Source organism: Coregonus lavaretus (assembly GCF_964263955.1).
Source record: "Coregonus lavaretus genome assembly, chromosome: 4".
Lineage (NCBI taxonomy): Eukaryota > Metazoa > Chordata > Actinopteri > Salmoniformes > Salmonidae > Coregonus > Coregonus lavaretus.
In genome coordinates this window covers 67712454-67739419 of record NC_139991.1, presented here as the reverse complement: position 1 = coordinate 67739419, position 26966 = coordinate 67712454, and the positions used below count along the sequence as shown (strand labels likewise).

General features: G+C 43.7%; 3 protein-coding genes across 3 annotated transcripts in view; 2 read left to right on the top strand and 1 right to left on the bottom strand.

Annotated features, from left to right (window-relative positions):
• The window catches only part of slc25a25b (solute carrier family 25 member 25b), a gene marked incomplete at its 5' end in the record, with an annotated part of 63381 nt that extends 53785 nt beyond the window's left edge, over nt 1-9596 (bottom strand). The window contains one exon of the mRNA XM_084159917.1: nt 8770-9596. Coding sequence (XP_084016043.1) covers nt 8770-9141 — 372 coding nt within the window. The remainder of the gene's footprint in view (nt 1-8769) is intronic.
• Nucleotides 9597-10723: 1127 nt separating this feature from the next.
• naif1 (nuclear apoptosis inducing factor 1) lies at nt 10724-12841 on the top strand. Its single transcript, XM_084159624.1, has 3 exons — nt 10724-11289; nt 11565-11612; nt 11774-12841. The coding sequence occupies exons 1-3, from the start codon at nt 10845-10847 to the stop codon at nt 12289-12291; spliced, it is 1011 nt and encodes a 336-aa protein (XP_084015750.1). The 5' UTR covers nt 10724-10844; the 3' UTR covers nt 12292-12841.
• A 2027-nt stretch (nt 12842-14868) lies between these two features.
• The window catches only part of eeig1b (estrogen-induced osteoclastogenesis regulator 1b), a gene marked incomplete at its 5' end in the record, with an annotated part of 44045 nt that continues 31947 nt past the window's right edge, over nt 14869-26966 (top strand). Inside the window, one exon of the mRNA XM_084159411.1 lies at nt 14869-15014. Within this exon, the coding sequence (XP_084015537.1) occupies nt 14869-15014 (146 nt within the window). The remainder of the gene's footprint in view (nt 15015-26966) is intronic.

Below are 26966 nucleotides of genomic sequence, written 5' to 3'. Positions count from 1 at the left end.
TCGGCAGGGACTGGGAAACTGGTCAGAATTGAAGGAATGATGGATGGTGCTAAATACAGGGAAATTCTTGAGGGAAACATTTCAGTCTTTCAGAGATTTGAGACTGAGGTTCACCATCCAGCAGGACAATGACCCTAAGCATACTGCTAAAGCAACACTCGAGTGGTTTAAGGGGAAACATTTAAATGTCTTGGAATTGCCTAGTCAAAGCCCAGACCTCAATCCAATTGAGAATATGTGGTATGACTTAAAGATTGCTGTACACATTTTTACATTTTAGTCATTTAGCAGACGCTCTTATCCAGAGCGACTTACAGTTAGTGAGTGCATACATTTGTTTTTCATACTGGTCCCCCGTGGGAAACGAACCCACAACCCTGGCATTGCAAACTGCTCTACCAACTGAGCTACACGGGACTAGCGGAACCAGCGGAACCCATCCAACTTGATGGAGCTGGAGCAGTTTTGCCTTGAAGAATGGGCAAAAATCCCAGTGGCTAGATGTACCAAGCTTATAGAGACATACCCCAAGTGACTTGCAGCTGTAATTGCTGCAAAAGGTGGCTCTACAAAGTATTGACTTTGGGGGGGTGAATAGTTATGCACACTCAAGTTCTGTTAATTTGTCTTATTTCTTGTTTGTTTCACAATAAAACATCTTCAAAGTGGTAGGCATGTTGTGTAAATCAAATGATACAAACCCCCCAAAAAATCAAATTTAATTCCAGGTTGTAAGGCAACAAAATAGGAAAAATGCCAAGGGGGGTGAATACTTTCGCAAGCCACTGTATGTGAAAGTGTGAGGCAAGATAAAGTAGATGTCACGGGCAGCAAACTGAGTGCAGTGTTAAAAATATGCCCCCATGACCTTTGCCTATCTGCAGCCAATAGAGTGGGCTAGCAGATCCATGCGAGTCTTCTGGAAAGTTCCCCATTGTTCAGAGAGCAGTGGCAAAGTACTAGACAATTGTAGGCCTTCACGTGCCGAATCAGTCTGGCAAATGTTCAAAACCACCAAGGACCCAGGATTATAGCTCCCATATCAACTATTTCACTCTACAATAGAAAACACAGTAGGGCAGGTCTAACAAAGAGTGCACAGTAGCCTCCATTAAATATAGTGTAAGCTATTCTATATATACATACACTGAACATAAAACGATTTTAAAACGAACTACAACGATTTTACTGAGTTACAGTTCATATAAGGAAATCAGTCAATTGAAATAAATTAATTAGGCCCTAATCTATGGATTTCACATGACTGGGCAGGGGCGCAGTCATGGGTGGGTCATGGGTGGGCCCCACCCCTGGGTGGGCCCCCCCCACCCACCCACTGCCCCACCACCCACCCACCCACCCACCCACCCACCCACCCACTGCCCCACCACCCACCCACTGCCCCACCCACTGGGGAGCCAGGCCCAGTCAATCAGAATGAGTTTTTACCCACAAAAGGGATTTATTACAGACAGAAATACTCCTCAGTTTCATCAGCTGTCCGGTGGCTGGTCTGTGACGATCCCGCAGGTGAAGAATCCAGATGTGGAGGACCTGGGCTGGCATGGTTACACGTGGTTTGCGGTTGTGAGGCCGGTTGGACGTACTGACAAATTCTTTAAGACGACATTGGAGGTGAAATGATGGTAAATTATGGTAGAGAAATGAACATTAAATTCTCTGGCAACAGCTCTAGTGGACATTCCTGTAGTCAGTATGCCAATTGCACGCTCCCTCAAAACTTGAGACATCTGTGGCATTGTGTTGTGTGACAAAACGGCACATTTTAGAGTGGCCTTTTATTGTCCCCAGCACAAGGTGCACCTGTGTAATGATCATGCTGTTTAATCAGCTTCTCGATATGCCACACCTGTCAGGTGGATGGGTTATCTTGGCAAAGGAGAAATGCTCACTAACAGGGATGTAAACAAATTTGTGCTAAAAATTTGAGAGAAATAAACTTTTTCTGCGTATGGAACATTTCTGGCCTCTTATTTGATCTCAAGAAACATGGGACGAACACTTTACATGTTGCATTTATATTTTTGTTCAGTATAAATATGACATTTCGCAGACGGTTTTATCCAAAGCGACTTAATCATGTGTGCATACATTCTTTTTACGTATGGGTGGCCCCAGGAATCGAACCCACAACCCTGGCAGTGCAAGCGCCATGCTCTACCAACTGAGCCATACAGGACCACATACAGTGCATTAGGAAAGTATTCAGAACCCTTGACTTTTTCCACATTTTGTTACGTTACAGCCTTATTCGAAAATTGATTAAATAGTTTTTTCCCCCTCATCAATCTACACATCATAATGACAAAGCAGAAACAGGTTTTGGTAAATTTTTGCTAATTTATACAAATAAAATAAAAAACATAAGTACATAAGTATTCAGACCCTTTACTCAGTACTTTGTTGAAGAACCTTTGGCAGCGATTACAGCCTCAAGTCTTCTTGGGTATGACGCTACAAGCTTGGCACACCTGTATTTGGGGAGTTTCTCCCATTCTTCTCTGCAGATCCTCTCAAGCTCTGTCCGGTTGGATGGGGAGCCTGTCCAATAGCACAGCTATTTTCAGGTCTCTCCAGAGATGTTCGATTGGGTTCAAGTCCGGGCTCTGGCTGGGCCACTCAAGGACATTCAGAGACTTGTCCCGAAGCCACTACTGCGTTGTCTTGGCTGTGTGCTTAGGGTCGTTGTCCTGTTGGAAGGTGAACTTTCGCACCAGTCGGAGGTCCTGAGTGCTCTGGAGCAGGTTTTCATCAAGGATCTCTCGGTACTTTGCTCCGTTCATCTTTTCCTCGATCCTGATTAGTCTCCCAGTCCCTGCCGCTGAAAAACATCCCCACAGCAGGATGCTGCCACTACCATGCTTCACCATAGGAATGGTGCCAGGTTTCCTCCAGACGTGATGCTTGGCATTCAGGCCAAAGAGTTCAATCTTGGTTTCATCAGACCAGAGAATCTTGTTTCTCATGGTCTGAGAGTCCTTTAGGTGCCTTTTGGCAAACTCCAAGCAGGCTGCCATGTGCCTTTTACTGAGGAGTGGCTTCCGTCTGGACCCTCTACAATAAAGGCCTGATTGGTGGAGTGCTGCAGAGATGGTTGTCCTTCTGGAAGGTTCTCCCACCTACACAAAGGAACTCTGGAGCTCTGTCAGAGTGACCATCGGGTTCTTGGTCACCTCCCTTGGTTTTTGCTCTGACATGCACTTTAAATGTGGGACCTTATACAGTTGCTTGCGAAAGTATTCACCCCCCTTGGCATTTTTCCTATTTTGTTGCCTTACAACCTGGAATTAAAATGGATTTTTGGGGGGTTTGTATCATTTGATTTACACAACATGCCTACCACTTTGAAGATGCAAAATATTTTTCTGTTGTTAAACAAACAAGAAATAAGACAAAAAAACAACTTGAGCGTGCATAGCTATTCACCCCACCCCAAAGTCAATACTTTGTAGAGCCACCTTTTGCAGCAATTACAGCTGCAAGTCTCTTGGGGTATGTCTCTATAAGCTTGGCACATCTAGCCACTGGGATTTTTGCCCATTCTTCAAGGCAAAACTGCTCCAGCTCCTTCAAGTTGGATGGGTTCCGCTGGTGTACAGCAATCTTTAAGTCATACCACAGATTCTCAATTGGATTGAGGTCTGGGCTTTGACTAGGCCATTCCAAGACATTTAAATGTTTCCCCTTAAACCACTCAAGTGTTGCTTTCGCACTATGCTTAGGGTCATTGTCCTGCTGGAAGGTGAACCTCCTTTGACAGTCTTTCCGTTCATGGTTTTAAAAGTTATGAAATCTCATGTAGGCTAGTATCAAACTTTGCTGTGGGGTCGTGGAAGCTGTTGGCACGGTGATTTGAGCTATACCCGATAGGCCAGCGCAGTAGGCACACTTGATTTAGCCACAGCTCTCCTGGTCTGCCGGCTAGGCGGAATTTGTCCCTTCAGACAAATAAAATGGTTCAAAATAGGAACACTTTGCCTACCAGACACGCAGGGCTTCTGAATCAAGTGCACCGACCGCCAACAGCGCAAGACGAAGAAAAATAAAGAAAATAGGAACGCAAACCTTTATCGTTGGCTTTTCTACATAAACGTTTGGTGATCGATCGCGATCTACCAGTTGGTGACCACTGCTATAGTCTATTCCTCCTAAGCCCCTCTATTGTTTTATATACATTTAAAATTACAACCCACCTAGTATTTTCTCTCGCCTTCAAATAGTATGGGGATGTGGAACTATGGTTTGACTACTACCAAACAGAGGCCTGACACCACATGCTGAGAAATAACTGATGCAGTAAATCATGACTGATAACAGGTTGTGACTTAGTATCGCTCTGGTATTAGTAGGCCACATTCTGGGCTATCCCGTATTCCTAAAAGCATTTCCGAGGTAAAAGGGTTTCCCACTCCTCTTTCTATTCTGGTTAGAGCCAGTTTGCACTGTTCTATGAAGGGAGTAGTACACAGCGTTGTACGAGATCTTCAGTTTCTTGGCAATTTCTCGCATGGAATAGCCTTAATTTCTCAGAACAAGAATAGACTGATGAGTTTCAGAAGAAAGTTATTTGTTTCTGGCCATTTTGAGACTGTAATCGAACCCACAATTGCTGATGCTCCAGATACTCAACTAGTCTCAAGAAGGCCAGTTTTATTGCTTCTTTAAATCAGCATAACAGTTTACAGCTGCGCTAACATACTTGCAAAAGGGTTTTCTAATGATCAATTAGCCTTTTAAAATTATAACTGGTGGTTGCTGATAATGGGCCTCTGTACACCTACAGTTGATATAAAAAGTCTACACACCCCTGTAAAAGATGAGACAAAGATAAATCATGTCAGAACTTTTTCCACCTTTAAAATGTGACCTATAATGTGAACAATTCAACAGAAAAACAAACTGAAATCTTTGAGGGAAAAATAAAAATAAAAAATAAAAAATCACAATAACCTGGTTGCATAAGTGTGCACACCCTTAAACTAATACTTTGTTGAAGCACCTTTTGATTTTATTACAGCACTCAGTCTTTTTGGGTAGGAGTCTATTAGCATGGCACATCTTGACGTGGCAATATTTGCCCACTCTTCTTTGCAAAAGCGCTCCAAATCTGTCAGATTGCGAGGACATCTCCTGTGCACAGCCCTCTTCAGATCACCCCAGAGATGTTCAATTGGATTCAGGTCTGGGCTCTGGCTGGGCCATTCCAAAACGTTAATCTTCTTCTGGTGAAGCCATGTTTTGTGGATTTGGATGTGTGCTTTGGGCCATTGTCGTGCTGAAAGGTGAACTTCATCTTCAGCTTTCTAACGGACGCCTGAAGGTTTTGTGCCAAAATTGGCTGGTATTTGGAACTGTTCATAATTCCCTCCACCCTAAATAAGGCCCCGGTTCCAGCTGAAGAAAAACAGCCCCAAAGCATGATGCTGCCACCACCATGCTTCACTGTGGGTATGGTGTGTTACAGTCTCCCGAGTGGCGCAGTGGTCTAAGGCACTGCAGCACAGTGCTAGCTGTGCCACTAGAGATCCTGGTTCGAATCCAGGCTCTGTCGTAGCCGGCCGCGACCGGGAGACCCATGGGGCGGCGCGCAATTGGCCCAGCGTCGTCCAGGGTAGGGGAGGGAATGGCCGGCAGGGATGTAGCTCAGTTGGTAGAGCATGGTGTTTGCAACGCCAGGGTTGTGGGTTCGTTTCCCACAGGGGGTATGAAAAAAATAATAATGTATGCACTGTAAGTCGCTCTGGATAAGAGCGTCTGCTAAATGACTAAAATGTAATGTAAAATGTGTTCTTTGGGTGATGTGCAGTGTTGTTTTTGCGCCAAACATACCTTTTGGAATTATGGCCAAAAAGTTCAACCTTGGTTTCATCAGACCATAACACATTTTCCAACGTGCTTTTGGGGGACTTGATGTTTGTTTTTTGCAAACTTCAGCCGGGCTTGGATGTTTTTCTTTGTAAGAAAAGGCTTCCGTCTTGCCACCCTACCCCATAGCCCATTCATATGAAGAATACGGGAGATTGTTGTCACATGACCAGTTTTCTTCTCGTCTTTTCATAAATTTTGGAGGGACGTCCAGTTCTTGGTAATGTCTCTGTTGTGCCATATTTTCTCCACTTGATGATGACTGTCTTCCATGGTATATGTAATGCTTTGGAAATTATTTTGTACCCTTCTCCTGACTGATATCTTTCAACAATGAGATCCCTCTGATGCTTTGGAAGCTCTCTGCGGACCATGGCTTTTGCTCTGAGATGCAACTAAGAAAATGTCAGGAAAATCCTACTAGAACAGCTTAACTTTATTTGTGATTAATCAGAGTCACTTTAAATGATGGCAGGTGTGTAATGACTTCTATTTAACATGAGTTTGAATGTGATTGGTTAATTCTGAACACAGCCACATCCCCAGTTATAAGAGGGTGTGCACACTTATGCAACCAGGTTATTGTGAGGTTTTTATTTTTCATTTCCCCCCCTCAAAGATTTCAGTTTGTTTTTCAATTGAATTGTTCACATTATAGGTCACATTTACAGTTGAAAAAGTTCTGACATGATTTATCTTTGTCTCATTCTTTTACATCACAAAAACCTGGCATTTTAACAGGGGTGTGTAGACTTTTTATATCCACTGTAAGTAGAAATTCCATTAAAAATCAGCCGTTTCCAGCTACAATAGCCATTTACAACATTAACAATGTCTACACTGTATTTCTGATCAATTTAATGTTATTTTAATGGACAAAAAAATTGCTTTTCTTTCGAAAACAAGGACATTTCTAAGTGACCCCAAACTTTGAATGGTAGTGTATATCTTATAAATGGCTTTCTGCCAGAAGTCAAAGAGCTCTGGATGAGTTATCTGTACAGTTGTGTTTTTATCCCGGTGTTTCCTACTAGCATTTATTTTCTCTCTCCTTCGTTTTTCCTCCTCTGCGCCGTGTACACATGCTGCTCTTCCTTCAGAAAAGCATGCATCACAACTTTGTTCATTTGCACAATTTATCTTGTTCACTTTCGATTGGAAATGTACACACTCACCGCAAATGACATTCGGAAGCTACTAGTTATGCTTGTATAACTTTATGAGCTGGATTTGCCTGTCTTTGCAATTAGTTTATGTTCGTTTTCAATCGTTAGCCTTTAGCTAACAGCGTCTATGTGAGTCCGCTATTAGTTTGTGCTAATTTTGTTAGCATTCTGGTAATAGGGGCCCAATGGGCTTTTCTTGCATTTTAGTGCCCCCTTGTGTGTTATGCGGGTAATACTGTAAATCCCAGGATGAGAGAAGGACGGTATGATATGAAAATCTGGATACCGCCCAAGCCTAATGCTCTCGAACATTCCCTCTCTTCCCCAGAGCACCCTCAGCGGGATAGGAAGATAGGGGAAACATCCAGTTTTCAGGGTTACAGTATCTTCAACCAAGCTTGCTTTTCCCCTGAAAACCGGATGTGGGGACTCCACTCAGGCGTTTATTTTACGCCTGCTACGTTAGGTTACCCCCAGAGAGCCCCTTGTACCCTCCTGTTTCTCTTCCCCTCATATTTCCTACCCTCTGCTTCTCGCGTGTGATTGTCTCCTAGCACCTGACTTGTTTCTGCCTGCCCCAGTCCCCATCTCAGCACCAGATCAATTTCTGAAGGACATGAGTCATGACAGGCTGCCAGTGTCAACTCCCTAGTTCTGTAATGACTTAATGGCCAGATGTGGACATTTATAACATGTGGTAGGAGGACAGATATATTTTTGGACATGGTAAGTCACTAAACCCTGGCAAGGCTGACATTCTTGAATAAATAAAATGTGAGCTCATTGCTTGTGTTTTTGTTAGTAGCTTAGGCTAGACACAACAATGGGAGTCTGTTTGGCATAGATGTCCACATCAGCAGACAGACACAAACACCAAATGAAAAAAGTTAATCCTCTGGCTCTAACAGAAAAAATACAATAACAACAACCCGGGAATAATCGCTTAAGCAGCATTAGGGTTCAAATAAGGTCATGTGGTTGGAAAATAAGAGTAGCCTAATTTAAAGAGGGGTGTTCATAGAGAGGTGTGTTGTATGAGACCTTGGTAATTCAGTGGGTGTTACTTCTTTATTTATGCATTTCAGAGTTTACTGATGTAAACCACAGCAACAATGTGGGGTGTTTACTTTAACATATTATTAAAGGGACAGTCACATTAAAGTGAATCTCCAGAGTTTTTGTATAATTTCAGGCAGTGGATTTGGAAGTAGTGCTCCCCAGCCAAAATGGGTCCTCGAAAATTGTGCACAAATGTGTACTATGTCATCCATGTTACGTCCTGCAATTTGCATAACATTTTACGAATTTGTAAGTGCTTAAGATCCCGGACTGCATCTTTAAGGGACATGCACTGTATAAGGACAACTGAGTGGAAACCTAGAGAAATTGAAAAAACAAAAATGGGGATACAACATTCCATATTAGGCACTAATTTTAAATCTAAGACATCTGTTACAGTTATAGGACATTATGGGCTAGAAAATGCATGTTTCCCAGCAACTCAAAATGTGTCTTTCTTGGCTCTTGAGTGTTTAGATACTAGTTAGCTATAGCCAAGGGTTCTAGAATATACTATTATGTAAAACACTTACCAGGGAATCAACATAATATGTTAATCCTGTCACAGTGCTAAATAGCTTGCTTGAACTCACTGCTTTTCACCTTCTCAATAAGTTATTTATTTACTCTATAGACAGATATGAAACCCCAACCTTACCATAAGCTCGAGCTCAGTGCGATGAACCCCTAGTTTCTTGAGCCCAATTGACAGGTCGTTGACGCAGATGCCCCCATCACCATTCACGTCCAGGACTTGAAACAGCACTTTCAGTCTGTGGTCCTGCTCGGGTCCACCACAAAGTTCACATGGGTATGATGGCTCACAGGAGTCATCACAGGAACCTGTGATCTCTCCTGACAACGGACTCTTCCGAGATGGAGGTGAGGATGTAAAGGATGATGAGGATGCACCCCCTGCATTTCCGACCCCTCCACCGGGGTCAGAACCCCGGCGCGCCTCCTCTGTTCGGCATTGACAGAAGACCCCGCTGAGCAAGGGGGACACGAACGTCCCTTGCTGGTGCATCATAGGGATGGAACCAATATTGGCAAACTACTACAACCAATGACGATATTTTTACAATATCGAAATGTAAGGTGACGTGTCTATTTTAGCCACCACGTCACGTGCGTTCTAACCCCAAATTGTTAAGAAGGAAGGATTGCTAAAGTAGTAGCTACAGACAAAACAGTCAAATGTTGTACTCTTTGCAATCTAACTTTCTTATTCCACTGTTATGCCTGTTTAGTCCAAAACGGTTGACTTATTAATTATCTGCTAACTCAGTTGGCTTGCTAGCAACCGGCATATTAGCCAGCTAGCTACTAACGTTAGCTACAGCTGAGAAATGAGGAGGTGGATGCTGTCTGAGCCGCACGTGGATTAGAATGTAGTCAACTTCGATAAATTTTTGTGCCACGAAAGTCACTTCAGAGATACCTTCTACTGGTCGTGAAGAGATCCACTTTCCTTTCTACGCTAAGGTGCCGGCGAATTCCTCCCGTTTGAATTGGCGGTCGGTTTGATAGTGATGCTACAAAATAAACCGGTATCGTAGGAGGGCTGTTCCTGCCAGGAAATGGGCCAGTTCGTTTTGCATGGCCCGGTGCCCCGGGTGGATGGCGATTTCACCAATTGATCAATGGAATCACAGATAGAACAATGAGCCAGATATTTCACCGGATGTATAAATGTGAAGCATCCGGTTGCTGTTTCCGCTCACTACCAAATATGGGGATGAGAAGAAGCCCAGTGGCCAGCAGTGGAAGATGGAGCGAGATGGATTTAGGCAGACATTCTGTTCATTTTCTCATTGATGAAGCATTTGATCTCCATACTGTTTTCTGTAACAAACAGAGTGGACTGTGTTTTGTAGACTTTACCTTTTGCCAAAGTTTTAAAAAATTGTGTTGTTTAAAGGGATTGCAATGGTGAATTTAGTTTTTGCACACACGCACTTCACAGAGTAGGCGTTCCCTAATGGAAATATGCAAATAAATGCTAGAACTCGCCAATAGAATCTCACTAGCTCGTGTTTGGCTCTGTCCACCTCCTTGCTTTTTCTGCCCACTATAATTCATTTGCTCCCTTTGGAAACGACAGGCACTTGACTATCTTGGTTTAGTTATAAAAATCTTCGATGGCACGGTCTAAAATGTGCATACTCCTCTCACCCGTGGCACCGGGCCATGCAAAACGACCTCGCCCACTGAGTGACAGGAGAAGCGCGACGTCTGAATGGGGGAGGGGTGTTGGAATTCGCATGATGGATAGGTCCAGTAGCCAATCACCATCGTTAATGTACATTTGTCAGACCCACAAGGAAACCGGTGAATTTAAATGCATAAATTAAAACATAATGGTTAGACTCACCATCTCATGACAAAACATCCACATCACAACAAAGCCTTTTCTATATATTAATGCAATGTTGCCATTTTGTTGTTGTTTTTACTACAGAGATAAATCGTTTTATGAGGATTAACGATTGGCATTTGGTTTAGCCAACGGCAGCAGGCAAAACTGGAGGGACCCTCAGAATGTAACCAATCACGGCGCTACATTGGTTGGTTGGACGGTGTTCTAAGCACAACGAACGTAAGCGTTGTTTGTAGGAAGAAGAAGAAGCCGATTCTGGAAGCCATTACGTTGCGCACATCAATTGAGTAAATCCTACTATTTTTGCGTACAATACGCACAATTATATTTTAAAAACAGGAATTTATTCAGATATGGCATCGAATGCCAAAAAGAGAAAAATGAATTTTTCAGAGAGGGAGGTCGAAATAATTGTGGAGGAAATAGAGAAACAAAAGCACACACTCGTTAACCACTTCAATGCTGGAGTCACTCACATAGCAAAGAATAACGCGTGGATAGAAATTCTGAAGAAGGTGAACGCTGTAACAACCTGCCCAAGAGAGTTGGCCGAAGTCAAGAAGAAGTGGTCGGATATGAAGACCGAGGTGAGGCGCAAAGTGGCCCAGGCTAGGGCGGCAATTGAGGAGACCACTACCGAGTGCACTCCGGTTCCCGTCATCCTCACTGCTATGCAGCAGCGTATTTGTAACCTCTTGGGAGAGGCGACTATCATCAGTTTACCTACTGGAGACCCAGATGCTGAGATAACTTTACCTGTTACTATGAGTTCAGCCACCACCGTGACACTCACAGAGAGTACGTTTTTCACAAGTTTTTAAACCGACTGCAATTACATTGACAAGAAGAGCTAGAGTGAATTCCTGTTCGTCAGAGCTCCAATGTTACACACTATTAGTGTGAAGATATGTAAATAGTGTTGTTTATTTATGTCACAATAGCCATTTGTTCAGGTTGCCACCCAAAATGAAAGGGAAAACATTGCTTCAATATATTGCTTAATCTATTCAGAACACTGTTTCTTTACAGTTTCCTCTCCTCCTTCTGACCTTTTATTTCTCTGATATTTATAGGCCTTCAGACAGCTTCAGCATCATGTGAGGAGACTAAATCCCTAGATGGTAAGTCGTTTATTCCAAGGTTTTAAATGTTTGGTACTGTAATTTCTTTTGAGTTAATGTCACACTTTACTTGAGGCAGTCACAAGGTGAACAACAGTGTGTGCAGGACCAGTAGTGAATAATTCTATCCTTATGGGCTAAACCATCTTTCTTTCCACCAGCCGAGACCACGTACCACACACTGGAGGAAGGCGGTGTGGTGGAGTACTGCACCACCACTGAAGCCACGCCCACCGTGGTGACCGCCGTGGAGTCGCATCCGGTGGAGATGCTGACGTCAGTGTCATCCCCTCCGCCGCACAGCCAGGCCAAGCCCCAGGAGCTGAAGAGCCGCATCGCCCTCAACTCAGCCCGGCTCCTCCAAGAACAGCGGGTCACCAACGTGCACGTGAGGCAGATCGCCCAGCACCTGGAGGGCCAGAACGAGCTACTGCAGATGATCCGGAGGTCCCAGGAGGCGCAGGCCTACGCCCAGGAGAGGCAGGCCCAGGCCCTGGAGGGAACCCAGGCAGCCCTGCTGGCCCTGGTTCAGATGATGAGGCCAGCTCTCAAGGACCTGAGGAAGTTCCTGCAGAGTGGGACAGACAACTCCAACACCAACAACAGCTCTGGGGCTGCTGCAGAGGGCTTAGAACAGAGGCCCAAGACCCCGCCTCCACAGGCAGCAGAGGAAGGCTAATAAAGACTCTGTGTGTGTGTGTGTGTTTGTTTGTGTGTGAGAGAGAACGAGAGAGTGTGTGTGTGTCTGTGTGCATGCGTGCGTGAATGAGAGAGTGTATATGAAATGCATTTGTGAGCTTGCTCATGTTTGTGTGAAAGAGAACTTTGAGGGAAAGAGAACTGTAATGATTTGCCTTAGAACAAGCATGTAGGTTTAGGGTTGTAGTTCTAGAAAGACATACTATCTAGATAGAGATAAGTTGCTGTAATGGTTGTAAAATGAAGTTGACATTTTCTGCTATTGATTGGCATAACGGACCCTAGCCATACTGACTAAAAAGAGAATTGTCGAAAACCTTTTTGTTCTTAGTCAGCATGGCTAGATTGACCCAGACGAAGCTGTTGGCTTATTTCAGTTATTATTCCTTATCATATGATTTTGGAATGGAATACTTTTTTTCTTTACAGCCAATGGGCCATATTTACATCACGTTTTTACCTCTGTGCAGAATTCGCTCGTTATTTTCTAAATCAAAGCAACAAAAATAAACTCTTTGTTCAAATACCATAAAATATTTGTTTTTCCTTTAGTCTTTTTCAACCTGTTCTCTATGTTTATGGTACTCTACGGCATCCCAAGCAGTGTCATCAGAGCATGTGCTGACCAGCTGGCTGGAGTGTTTACGGACATATTCAATCTCTCCCTATCCCAGTCTGTTGTCCCCACTTGCTTCGAAATGTCCACCATTGTTCCTGTACCCAAGAAAGCTAGGTAACTGAACTAAATGACTCGCCCCATAGCACTCACTTCTGTCATCATGAAGTGTTCCTATCACCTCCACCTTCCCGAGACCCTAGACCCGCTACAATTTGCATACCGCCCCAACAGATCCACGGACGACGCAATTGCCATTGCACTGCACACTGCCCTATCCCACCTGAACAAGGGGAATACCTGTGTAAGAATGCTGTTCATCAACTACAGCTCAGCCTTCAACACCATAGTGCCCTCCAAGCTCATCACTAAACTCAGGGCCTTGTGTCTGAACCCCTCCCTGTGCAACTGTGTCCTAGACTTCCTGACAGGCCGACTCCTGGTTGTGAAGGCAGGCAACAACACCTCCGCTACGCTGATCCTCAAATACGTGGGCTCCACAGCGGTGTGCCCCTCCTGTAGTCCCTGTTCATCCATCACTGCGTGGCCTCGCACATCTCCAACTCGATCATCAAGTTTTCTGACGACGGGCAGGCCTGATTACCAGGGAATTGATGGGAAAATACTGTTAGCTGGCACTGACACCACTTGACTGTAAAATGTAGGCTGACACTGACTCAATAAAAATGAGGATGCAACATCAATGTTACAATTACCAGCAGATGGCGCTCTATGTTAAGATTTAACTAATCACAATTTGACATGACAGTGTGAAGATTATTTATTTTAGATTAGTACTCTACACATGAACGTACTTTGATGTTTTACATATTGATAATAGGCCTATAGAAGAACGCTATAATTTTCTCCTCATAAAATGTGTATTTATGAGTATTAATGAACTGAAAATTATATCACTTTTGAGTGGTTAAAATAAATTGATTCTAATGTCTAAGACGTTTATATTTGTGAATACTGTATATCAATTCAGGTTATTTATTATACATAATGCAAAAAGTAACCTACACGCTTCTCTGAGCCGAAGGCGGTGCTTAGCGTCTCTATTTATATTTAGAAGAGAGGAGGTACAAGAGCCATGACTCGCCCCCCATAGTTCAAAGTAAAGTATGAATGTCAGTGTTGCTGGACTGTGAGGAGATGTCCCGTTGTCCTCTTTGAATATGAGGTAAGACTATTACTAAGAGTTACTTTTTTTGACATATTTGAGTGTCTTAGTTGTACCTCTGTCTGTATCATTTCTGTGAATTCACCTCGTTCTCTGGTTGACATGCGCTTGTGCTTTCGTGGAGGGTTGGCAAGAAATACTTGGTACAATTCATGTAATGCAGAAGAATCGAATTGATCATGGGTGGAACTATCCTTTCCTTTTTGTATCTACTTTACTGACTACCTAAAAATCACGAGTTGCGAATTAACGTGTGTGCATAGAATGCTTTGGGGAATGGTGTAGATAACCAACACAGGGTGTAAAGAAAACCAAGAGAAAATCTTAACAAACCATTTATTATTGTGTAGGATATGCCTTCAAACTATTTTCTCTGAAGTTGCCCTGTTTCAATATCACTATAATAATCGGCTATGAATATCACTACAATAATCTTTGTTATAGATATTTCATGAAAGGCTTATAACCTATATGTGAGATAAATTAGGGATAACCTAGGGATAACCTATAAAATGTGTTTTAACCTATAAAATCAGTATATGATCGTAAAGCACCTGTTCTTTTTTTTCCTGCTTCAGGTCCGAATCAACACTGGGTCATCAGAGATGCTGAGCCAAAAAATCAAGGATTTGCAAGCTCCTGATTAAAAACGAAATTAATTATTTTTGTTGGTCAATCCCAAAGGTTTAATTTAGGAATATTTCTGCTGAATAAACCTGTCAACATATTTCAGTTCACCTGTTTCAACCGTCTCAATGGCGTTTTTAATTAAAAAGAAGAGGTTCAAGTTTCAAATCCATTTTACATTGGAGGAGCTCACGGCCGTGCCGTTTGTCAATGGGGTACTTTTTTGCAAGATCCGATTGTTGGACGGTGGGGACTTTGCGGTCTCATCATCCAGGTAAAAACGATTCTCATTTCTCGTTTCACTGTGCATTTTGTGCATGGGGAAGGCTATTGCCAGCCTGGGTACCAGTCTGTTTAGCTATCGTTCCACTCCTTGCCACTCCTTATCACGTTTTGCATGACAATTCCATAAGGAGTTGTCAAAAGAGCTGAAACAGGCTAGCACCCAGGCTAGGCTATTGCCTGAATATCCTGAAAGCTTGATTTGATCAATGTAGGCACAATAGTTTTATCAATGTAGGCACAAGAGGGATTAGCCTGAGTAGGCCTACATAATAGATGATAGGTGGATCACACCAATCAGGATTGTAAACAGAGGATTATTAGGTAGCTATTATAAGCAAGATCAGTTTTCTAAACATCATACACTCTTAGAAAAAACGGTTCCAAAAGGGTTCTTAAGCTGTCTGTGGAAAGGGTTCTACATGGAACCGAAAAGGATTCTACCTGGGACCAAAAGGGTTTTACCTGGAACCTAGTTCTTCAAAGGGTTCCCTTATGGGGACAGCCAAATAACCATTTTAGGTTCTAGGTAGCACCTTTTTTTCTAGGAGTATATTATCCTATTTGCATCTAACTTTAAGAGAATAATAGGATATCCAGCTCTGAGAATTGGCTGCTTGGATCCCTGCCAAAAGTTGCAACAAATGTAATGCAAATTTAGTCAGGGCTCTTGCATGATTTGTTTCTTTGTTGCAGATTTGTCACGCTTTGCCTGTTTCTGATCCTTTGCTGTGTGCAGACACCAAATAAGAAGTCTAGCAGTTTGTTTAATGGAATGATATGGGGATATGTCCATTTGATCCCATGTCATATTGTGACAGATGCATTGTTTCTATACAACAAATAGTAATAACGCAGTTTCTACAACAAAACTTGCCATTTGACACCAATTGTTTTCCAAGACATTTATGAATAAGTACCTGCAGGTAGGTAAATGCCACAGATGGTTATATCAGTGTATTGCGTTTCAATGGCTTGCTGTGATTGTGTGTGAGTGTTCCTATCGTTTGCCTCTCACACTCAGCATTCAAGTTGGCACACAGTGGTGGCAGTGACCTTTTCCAAACAACTCTTTCCCTACTCTTTTGTTTTGAGTTAAATGTCAAATGTAGACCGACAACATGCTGGGGGACAGTTAGACTTCCTAGGCTTGGTTCATTTCAATTAATTGCATTCCTACACACTTCTTACACCATGTGGGTGTCTCCATTTTTATTGTGTCAAACATTGAAATGCAGTGATTTATATCACAGGTGTGGGGGATATGTTGAACCACAACATGTGATTGATAGTAGTGGCCTGTTAAGTAGTGGTGACACAACATGTGATTGATAGTAGTGGCCTGTTAAGTAGTGGTGACACAACATGTGATTGATAGTAGTGGCCTGTTAAGTAGTGGTGACACAACATGTGATTGATAGTAGTGGCCTGTTAAGTAGTGGTGACACAACATGTGATTGATAGTAGTGGCCTGTTAAGTAGTGGTGACACAACATGTGATTGATAGTAGTGGCCTGTTAAGTAGTGGTGACACAACAAAAGGGATAAACTGTCTGTTTATCATCCCTTGCATTTACTCTAACGTAACCTCTGTGACTATAGCCCTGCAGTAGCCCAAGTCCATTTACCCTAACCTCTGTGACTACAGCCCTGCAGTAGCCCAAGTCCATTTACCCTAACCTCTGTGACTACAGCCCTGCAGTAGCCCAAGTCCATTTACCCTAACCTCTGTGACTATAGCCCTGCAGTAGCCCAAGTCCATTTACCCTAACCTCTGTGACTACAGCCCTGCAGTAGCCCAAGTCCATTTACCCTAACCTCTGTGACTACAGCCCTGCAGTAGCCCAAGTCCATTTACCCTAACCTCTGTGACTACAGCCCTGCAGTAGCCCAAGTCCATTTACCCTAACCTCTGTGACTACAGCCCTGCAGTAGCCCAAGTCCATTTACCCTAACCTCTGTGACTACAGCCCTGCAGTAGCCCAAGTCCATTTACCCTAACCTCTGTGACTACAGCCCTGCAGTAGCCCAAGTCCATTTACCCTAACCTCTGTGACTATAGCCCTGCAGTAGCCCAAGTCCATTTACCCTAACCTCTCACCATAGTCCTTCACCATAGCCCTTCACTAGCTATAGCCCTATAGTCCTTCACCATATTCCTTCACCATAGGCCTTCACCATAGCCCTTCACCATAGCCCTTCACTAGCTATAGCCCTATAGTCCTTCACCATATTCCTTCACCATAGGCCTTCACCATAGTCCTTCACCATAGCCCTTCACCATAGCCCTTCACTAGCTACAGCCCTATAGCCCTTCACCATAGCCCTTCACTAGCTACAGCCCTATAGTCCTTCACCATAGCCCTTCACCATAGGCCTTCACTAGCTACAGCCCTATAGTCCTTCACCATAGCCCTTCACCATAGCCCTTCACTAGCTACAGCCCTATAGTCCTAGTCCTCTGCTGTAGTTGTTTTTCCCTTCCCCCACTCATCCCATGTTGGGTAATATGCTTGACTCTATGATCTCATCCACCACTATGTCCCCTAGCACAACTGTCTTTGATGAAGACACCAGGGTCTAGTTAGCCTCTGCAGAGAGAGAGAGAGAGAGAGAGAGAGAGAGAGAGAGAGAGAGAGGAGAGAGAGAGAGAGAGAGAGAGAGAAGAGAGAGAGAAGAGAGAGAGAGAGAGAGAGAGAGAGAGAGAGAGAGAGAGAAAGAGAGAGATCTGTCAGGGCATTATGCAGTTCTGTCTCCCCAGTGCCTCCCCATTTCCCCCGGGTAGGCCTTTGCTTTGCTGAATGGAGAACTCTGTCATCAAAGCACTTCATGTAATATTGTCAGGGGTGTAGTGTTGAAACAGTGAATTAGATACATGGTTAGATACTACAAAACTGGCCAATGTTATTGCTGTCCCTCAGGGACTGTGTTTAAAGGGTTGTTGTTGCATCGCTGATTCTCGGGCCTATGGTGCTTGTATGAAATGGCCGGAATTGAAAAAGAGACGTTGATGTGTGTCTCAACTCTGGAAGAGACTGAGTTGGCAACTTGGCAGCAACGACGAGATGTTGCTGTAATGTTGCCAAGGCAATGCTAAATCAAAGGACTCGGACCTAACGTTGCTTCTCTTCGATTGTCAGCTCTGCAAACCAACCAACCTCATTTGTAGTGTGGGTGCAAACTGTAAATGTGTCAAAGGCAAAGCACCTAACTGCCATATACAATAGATACATAGTCATAAGTCAAAGTCGTTGTAGTAGTATTAGTAGAGGTCTTGGTGTCATAATTTACATCCTTGACCTAATGGACTCTGCAAAGCACAACAAAGGATTTGTCACTGGTAAAGAAGGTCAGTTGGACTCTACTCTAAGTAGTAGACAGATGTCTCACCGTATGCCACTACTAGCGACCCTGTGTGTGGCGCCTATATATAACCTTTAAGCTCTCTGACACACACAGGTGTCAATGGCTGTCCTGTTGTAGCCGGTTGTGGTGGCTGGTTTTGCATAGATGACGAGGTTGAAGGCTGGGGTTTTGCATAGATGACGAGGTTGAAGGCTGGGGTTTTGCATAGATGACGAGGTTGAAGGATGGGGTTTTGCCTAGATGACGAGGTTGAAGGCTGGAGTTTTGCATAGATGACGAGGTTGAAGGCTGGGGTTTTGCATAGAGGATGAGGTTGAAGGCTGGCGTTTTTGATAGAGGATGAGGTTGAAGGCTGGGGTTTTGCATAGATGACGAGGTTGAAGGCTGGGGTTTTGCATAGATGATGAGGTTGAAGGCTGGGGTTTTGCATAGATGATGAGGTTGAAGGCTGGAGTTTTGCATAGATGACGAGGTTGAAGGCTGGGGTTTTGCATAGAGGATGAGGTTGAAGGCTGGGGTTTTTGATAGAGGATGAGGTTGAAGGCTGGGGTTTTGCATAGATGATGAGGTTGAAGGCTGGGGTTTTTGATAGAGGATGAGGTTGAAGGCTGGGGTTTTGCATAGAGGATGAGGTTGAAGGCTAGGGTTTTACATACAGGGCCTAATGCAGATAACGGTTACAGTACAGAACTGGTCTTGTCTTGTCTGGTATTAATTTCATTTTCATTTTAGTCATTTAGCAGACGCTCTTATCCAGAGTGACTTACAGTTAGTGAGTGCATACATTTTTCATACTGGCCCCCCGTGGGAATCAAACCCACAACCCTGCCGTTGCAAGCGCCATGCTCTACCAACTGAGCTACTGGTATTGTCTGGTATTGTCTTGTCTGGTCCGGTATTGTCTGGTATTGTCTGGTCTGGTCTGGTATTGTCTGGTATTATCTGGTCTGGAATTGTCTTGTCTGGTCTGGTATTGTCTGGTCTGGTCTGGTATTGTCTGGTATTGTCTGGTCTGGAATTGTCTGGTCTGGTCTGGTATTGTCTGGTCTGGTCTGGTATTGTCTGGTATTGTCTGATCTGGTCTGGTATTGTCTGGTATTGTCTGGTCTGGTCTGGTATTGTCTGGTATTGTCTGGTCTGGAATTGTCTTGTCTGGAATTGTCTTGTCTGGTCTGGTATTGTCTGGTCTGGTATTGTCTGGTCTGGTCTGGTATTGTCTGGTCTGGTATTGTCTGGTCTGGTATTGTCTGGTCTGGTATTGTCTGGTCTGGTCTGGTAATGTCTAGTCTGGTATTGTCTGGTCTGGTATTGTCTGGTCTGGTATTGTCTGGTCTGGTATTGTCTGGTATTGTCTGGTATTGTCTGGTATTGTCTGGTCTGGTATTGTCTGGTATTGTCTGGTCTGGAATTGTCTTGTCTGGAATTGACTTGTCTGGTCTGGTATTGTCTGGTCTGGTATTGTCTGGTCTGGTCTGGTATTGTCTGGTCTGGTATTGTCTGGTCTGGGATTGTCTGGTCTGGTCTGGTATTGTCTGGTCTGGTATTGTCTGGTCTGGTCTGGTAATGTCTAGTCTGGTATTGTCTGGTCTGGTATTGTCTGGTCTGGTCTGGTAAAATCTGGTCTGGTATTGTCTGGTCTGGTATTGTCTGTTCTGGTCTGGTATTGTCTGGTATTGTCTGGTCTGGTCTGGTCTGGTATTGTCTGGTCTGGTATTGTCTGGTCTGGTATTGTCTGGTCTGGTCTGGTCTGGTATTGTCTGGTCTGGTATTGTCTGGTCTGGTCTGGTAATGTCTAGTCTGGTATTGTCTGGTCTGGTCTGGTATTGTCTGGTCTGGTATTGTCTGGTCTGGTCTAGTAATGTCTGGTCTGGTATTGTCTGGTCTGGTATTGTCTGATCTGGTATTGTCTGGTCTGGTCTGGTATTGTCTGGTCTGGTATTGTCTGGTCTGGTATTGTCTGGTCTGTTCTGGTATTGTCTAATCTGGTATTGTCTGGTCTGGTCTGGTATTGTCTGGTCTGGTATTGTCTGGTCTGGTATTGTCTGGTCTGGTCTGGTATTGTCTGGTATTGTCTGATCTGGTCTGGTATTGTCTGGTCTGCTATTGTCTGGAATTGTCTGGTATTGTCTGGTCTGGTCTGGTATTGTCTGGTATTGTCTGGTCTGGAATTGTCTTGTCTGGAATTGTCTTGTCTGGTCTGGTATTGTCTGGTCTGGTATTGTCTGGTCTGGTCTGGTATTGTCTGGTCTGGTATTGTCTGGTCTGGTATTGTCTGGTCTGGTCTGGTATTGTCTGGTATTGTCTGGTCTGGTATTGTCTGGTCTGGTCTGGTATTGTCTGGTCTGGGTCTGGGGGCGGCAGGTGGCTTAGTGGTTAGGAGCGTTGTGCCAGTAACCGAAAGGTCACTGGTTCTAATCCCCGAGCCAACTAGGTGAATAATCTGTCGATGTGCCCTTGAGCAAGGCACTTAACCCTAATTGCTCATGTTAGTCGCTCTGGATAAGAGCGTCTGCTAAATGACTAAAATGTAAAATGTAAATGTAATGTCTGGTATTGTTCGGTCTGGTATTGTCTGGTCTGTGCACGTTTGAGCACAGTGACTAGAGCTTTATTGACCCATACCATGGTTAAACTGTATGGGGTTTTGCATAGAGCAGGGGTGTCAAATGTACGGCCCGCGGGCCGGATCAGGCCCGCAAACGGGTTTAATCCGGGCCGCGAGATGATTAAAAAAATATATATATATATATATATATTTTTTTTTTTTTAAGTATAAAAATGCGCTGCAATTTTTCAATAAAATAAACTGCTGTTCCAATTGCGTCCACTGGATGGCGCAATAGCAATTGTGTTAAGCAAGCAAACTGTTTATACCGGGGCAGAGCAAGTAGGTCAAGCACGTGCAGCCAATGAGCTACTTTGTTTTGCCCGCGATATTTATTACGGCTTCTACTTTTAACATTATGTGCTTTGGCACCCTCATTGCCCCAATATGTCTCTGTCAAAAAAAGAGAAAAGTGGACGCAGAGTGCAGAGTGTTCCAAGAAAAATGGTCATCCTATTTAATCACGGAATTGAATGGGAAAGCTGTATGTTTGGTGTGTTCAGAGCATGTTGCAGTGCTGAAAGAATATAACCTTCGTCGCCACTATGTGAGTCTTCATGCCGACAAATATGACAACTTTCAAGGACAGCGGAGATGAGAGAAGGTGAATGAACTGTTGGCGGGTCTGAAGAAACAGCAGTCTGTGTTTACTCACAGCCGAGACATCAGTGACGCTGCAGTGAAAGCTAGCTACCTCATTGCTAATGAAATCGCAGTGGCTTCAAAACCATTTAGTGAGGGTGAATTTGTAAAAACATGCATGATGAAGGCAGCGGAGATTGTGTGCCCTGAAAAGCGGCAGGCTTTTGCAAATATCAGCCTGACAAGAAACACAGTTGCAGACAGGATTTCCGATCTTTCAGTGGATTTGGACAGCCAGTTGAAGCAAAAAGTAAAGTCATTTATTGCGTTTTCGGTTGCAATTGATGAAAGCACGGACATTACAGATGTTGCACAACTGGCCATTTTTTCATCCGCGGAGTTGATGACACATTGACCGTCACCGAGGAGTTCGTGGAGTTGGTGCCGATGACAGATACAACGACAGCAGCTGATATTTTTACCGCACTGGTCGGCGCGCTGGACAGGGTCGGAGTGGACTGGTCCCGCGCTGTCAGCCTGGCTACAGATGGTGCGCCCTCAATGATCGGGAAAAAAGCAGGCGTTGTGACAAAGTTCAGAGAGAAAGTGCAATCTGCAAATGGAGGACGTGATTTTTTGACTTTTCACTGTATTTTGCACCAGGAGGCTTTGTGTTGCAAGTCATTAAAGATGGATAACGTCATGAAGGTTGTCATCCAAACTGTTAATTTCATCCGATCCAGAAGCCTGAATCACCGTCAGTTTGACAGCCTTCTCAGAGAGAAAGACCACATCTATGGCCTGCCATACCACACTGAGGTAAGATGGTTAAGCCGAGGTGCTGTGCTGAGGCGTTTCTTTGATTTACGAGAAGAAATTGAACAGTTAATGGAAGAAAATGGCAAACCAGTGTTAGAATTTCATTCCGCAGAATGGATGCCGGACCTTGCATTTATGGTGGATGTTACAGAGCACCTGAATAACTTGAACAAACAGCTGCAAGGGCGCAACAAAGTTGTCACGCAGTATTATGACAGCATACGTTCTTTCAAGTTGAAGCTGTCATTGTGGGAGACGCAACTTGCCGGTGGTGATGCAGCTCACTTCCCCTGTCTGAAAAATGTGTGCGCGACCCAACATGTGGCAGACATGAAGCGGTTCAAAGATAAAATAACTGGACTGTTACGGGAGTTTGAGCAACGCTTTCAGATTTATGTTTATATGTTTTTATGTTGATGTGCTATTGTTTTTAATTGTTTTTATTTTATTTGTATATTTAACCTATTCTTGACTCTGTGGTTCTTGCACTTGTTTGGGGAACAGGATTTCATTATTTTTATCTACATTTCTGCCTGAGAAATGACACCCTGATATAGTTCTGTGATCTGTGATATACTTCTGTGAATCACTGAGGCATTGTGTGTTTGTGTGTTCTTTGTCCTCAGAACTTTCAAATAACTTGAGGTGTTTTATGATTAATAGTGATGTTGTGCTTTTGGACACTGTCCTCAGGCTCCAGCTTTATGTTTATATGTTTTTATGTTGATGTGCTATTGTTTTTAATTGATTTTATTTTATTTGTATATTTAACCTATTCTTGACTCTGTGGTTCTTGCACTTGTTTGGGGAACAGGATTTCATTATTTTTATCTACATTTCTGCCTGAGAAATGACACCCTGATATAGTTCTGTGATCTGTGAAACAGTTCTGTTAATCACTGAGGCATTGTGTGTTTGTGTGTTCTTTTTCTTGAAAATTTTCAAATAAACTTGACGTGTTTTATGATTAATAGTGATGTTGTGCTTGTACTATTTTGGACACACTGTCCTCAGGCTCCAGCTTTATGTTGTATGTTGATCGTATTAAAACAAAGAAAACAATCTGAAGTTGTTGTTTTTAAGTTATATATACCATGATTTTTCCGGTCCGGCCCACTTGGGAATAGATTTTCCTCCATGTGGCCCCTGAGCTAAAATGAGTTTGACACCCCTGGCATAGAGGATGAGGTTGAAGGCTGGGGTTTTTGATAGAGGATGAGGTTGAAGGCTGGGGTTTTGCATAGATGATGAGGTTGAAGGCTGGGGTTTTTGATAGAGGATGAGGTTGAAGGCTGGGGTTTTGCATAGAGGATGAGGTTGAAGGCTGGGGTTTTACATACAGGGCCTAATGCAGATAACGGTTACAGTACAGAACTGGTCTTGTCTTGTCTGGTATTCATTTCATTTTCATTTTAGTCATTTAGCAGACGCTCTTATCCAGAGTGACTTACAGTTAGTGAGTGCATACATTTTTCATACTGGCCCCCCGTGGGAATCAAACCCACAACCCTGCCGTTGCAAGCGCCATGCTCTACCAACTGAGCTACTGGTATTGTCTGGTATTGTCTTGTCTGGTCCGGTATTGTCTGGTATTGTCTGGTCTGGTCTGGTATTGTCTGGTATTATCTGGTCTGGAATTGTCTTGTCTGGTCTGGTATTGTCTGGTCTGGTCTGGTATTGTCTGGTATTGTCTGGTATTGTCTGGTCTGGAATTGTCTTGTCTGGTCTGGTATTGTCTGGTATTGTCTGGTCTGGTCTGGTATTGTCTGGTATTATCTGGTCTGGAATTGTCTTGTCTGGTCTGGTATTGTCTGGTATTGTCTGGTCTGGTCTGGTATTGTCTGGTATTGTCTGGTCTGGAATTGTCTTGTCTGGTCTGGTATTGTCTGGTCTGGTATTGTCTGGTCTGGTCTGGTCTGGTATTGTCTGGTCTGGTCTGGTATTGTCTGGTATTGTCTGATCTGGTCTGGTATTGTCTGGTATTGTCTGGTCTGGAATTGTCTTGTCTGGAATTGTCTTGTCTGGTCTGGTATTGTCTGGTCTGGTATTGTCTGGTCTGGTCTGGTATTGTCTGGTCTGGTATTGTCTGGTCTGGTATTGTCTGGTCTGGTCTGGTATTGTCTGGTCTGGTATTGTCTGGTCTGGTCTGGTAATGTCTAGTCTGGTATTGTCTGGTCTGGTATTGTCTGGTCTGGTATTGTCTGGTATTGTCTGGTATTGTCTGGTCTGGTCTGGTATTGTCTGCTATTGTCTGGAATTGTCTTGTCTGGAATTGTCTTGTCTGGTCTGGTATTGTCTGGTCTGGTCTGGTATTGTCTGGTCTGGATTGTCTGGTCTGGTATTGTCTGGTCTGGTCTGGTATTGTCTGGTCTGGTATTGTCTGGTCTGGTCTGGTAATGTCTAGTCTGGTATTGTCTGGTCTGGTATTGTCTGGTCTGGTCTGGTAAAATCTGGTCTGGTATTGTCTGGTCTGGTATTGTCTGTTCTGGTCTGGTATTGTCTGGTCTGGTATTGTCTGGTCTGGTCTGGTCTGGTCTGGTATTGTCTGGTCTGGTATTGTCTGGTCTGGTATTGTCTGGTCTGGTCTGGTATTGTCTGGTCTGGTATTGTCTGGTCTGGTATTGTCTGGTCTGGTATTGCCTGGGCTGGTATTGTCTGGTCTGGTATTGTCTGGTCTGGTCTGGTAATGTCTAGTCTGGTATTGTCTGGTCTGGTCTGGTATTGTCTGGTCTGGTATTGTCTGGTCTGGTCTAGTAATGTCTGGTCTGGTATTGTCTGGTCTGGTATTGTCTGGTCTGGTATTGTCTGGTCTGGTCTGGTATTGTCTGGTCTGGTATTGTCTGGTCTGTTCTGGTATTGTCTAATCTGGTATTGTCTGTTCTGGTCTGGTATTGTCTGGTTTGGTATTGTCTGGTCTGGTATTGTCTGGTCTGGTCTGGTATTGTCTGGTCTGGTATTATCTGGTCTGGTCTGGTATTGTCTGGTCTGGTATTGTCTGGTCTGGTATTGTCTGGTCTGGTATTGTTTTGTCTGGTCTGGTATTGTCTGGTCTGGTATTGTCTGGTCTGGTCTGGTATTGTTTGGTCTGGTATTGTCTGGTCTGGTCTGGTATTGTCTGGTCTGGTATTGTCTGGTCTGGTATTGTCTGGTCTGGTATTGTCTGGTCTGGTCTGGTATTGTCTGGTCTGGTATTGTCTGGTCTGGTATTGTCTGGTCTGGTCTGGTATTGTCTGGTCTGGTCTGGTATTGTTCGGTCTGGTATTGTCTGGTCTGTGCACGTTTGAGCACAGTGACTAGAGCTTTATTGACCCATACCATGGTTAAACTGTATGGCTGTACACAGTATACATATTCCTTGTGTACACACAGGAACTTGGAACTCAAACACACTTCTCAAGCTAGGTTATTTAACATGGGTTTAGCTGTGTGCTTCAATGGGTTTTTCCAGAGCTGTGTGAGCAAAAGAGTGGGCATTGATGTTTTTCATAGTCCCGTGGTGGCATTGGCTCAATCTCCTTGTACCAGGCAATCCTTGGACTCAACAACTGTGTGTGTGTGTGTGTGTGTGTGTGTGTGTGTGTGTGTGTACAGGGACAATGGGTGGCGCAGGGAGTTATGTCATAAATGTCCCAGAACATTGCTACTCTGTATTCTCTCTCTCTCTCTCTCTCTCTCTCTCTCTCTCTCTCTCTCTCTCTCTCTCTCTCTCTCACTCTCTTGTCTCTTCTGACAGTGCAGTGAATAGCAAAAAGACAGTAGCTCAATGTCATTTTGAGGGGAATCACACTCTACACTCCATGTATCTTGTTGTTTTGTTTGTGTTTTAAACTCAAGTCAAATGCTTTTGTGAATATATACCTCAAATTGTCACATGCGCCGAATACAACTGGTGTAAACTTTACAATGAAATGCTTGCTTATGAGCCCTTCCCATCTAAGCAGAGTAAAAAAATATAAAAATAAACAGTTTAAATAAAATAGAAACACAAGAGGAGTAAAATAAAATGAGAGAATGGAGCTACATACAGGGAATACAAGTACCAGATCAATGTGGAGCTACATACAGGGAATACAAGTACCAGATCAATGTGGAGCTACATACAGGGAATACAAGTACCAGATCAATGTGGAGCTACATACAGGGAATACAAGTACCAGATCAATGTGGAGCTACATACAGGGAATACAAGTACCAGATCAATGTGGAGCTACATACATGGAATACTAGTACCAGATCAATGTGGAGCTACATACAGGGAATACAAGTACCAGATCAATGTGCAGAGGTACGAGGTATTTGAGGTAGATATGTACATGAAGGCAGGGTAAAGTGACTAGGCATCAGTATAGATAATAATAAGAGTAAAATAAAGAACAGAGTAGCAGCAGCAAATGATGAGTGTAAAAGCGTTTGTGTGTAATATGCATTTATGTGTGTGTGTTATGTGTGTGTGTTATGTGTGTGGGTTTTGTGTGGGAGTGTCAATGTAGTGTGTGTGTGAATGTGTATATGGTATGTATATATAGTCTAGTGAGTGCGTAGCTTACACCGAAATGGCACTGCAAACGTTAG

Bases quoted from the DNA above. Each gene is read 5' to 3' on its own strand.
- naif1 (XM_084159624.1), top strand. From the start codon at position 10,845: ATGGCATCGAATGCCAAAAAGAGAAAAATGAATTTTTCAGAGAGGGAG. The intron at 11,290-11,564 runs GTACGTTTTTCA...TGATATTTATAG, and splicing joins CACCGTGACACTCACAGAGA to GCCTTCAGACAGCTTCAGCA. The intron at 11,613-11,773 runs GTAAGTCGTTTA...TCTTTCCACCAG, and splicing joins GGAGACTAAATCCCTAGATG to CCGAGACCACGTACCACACA.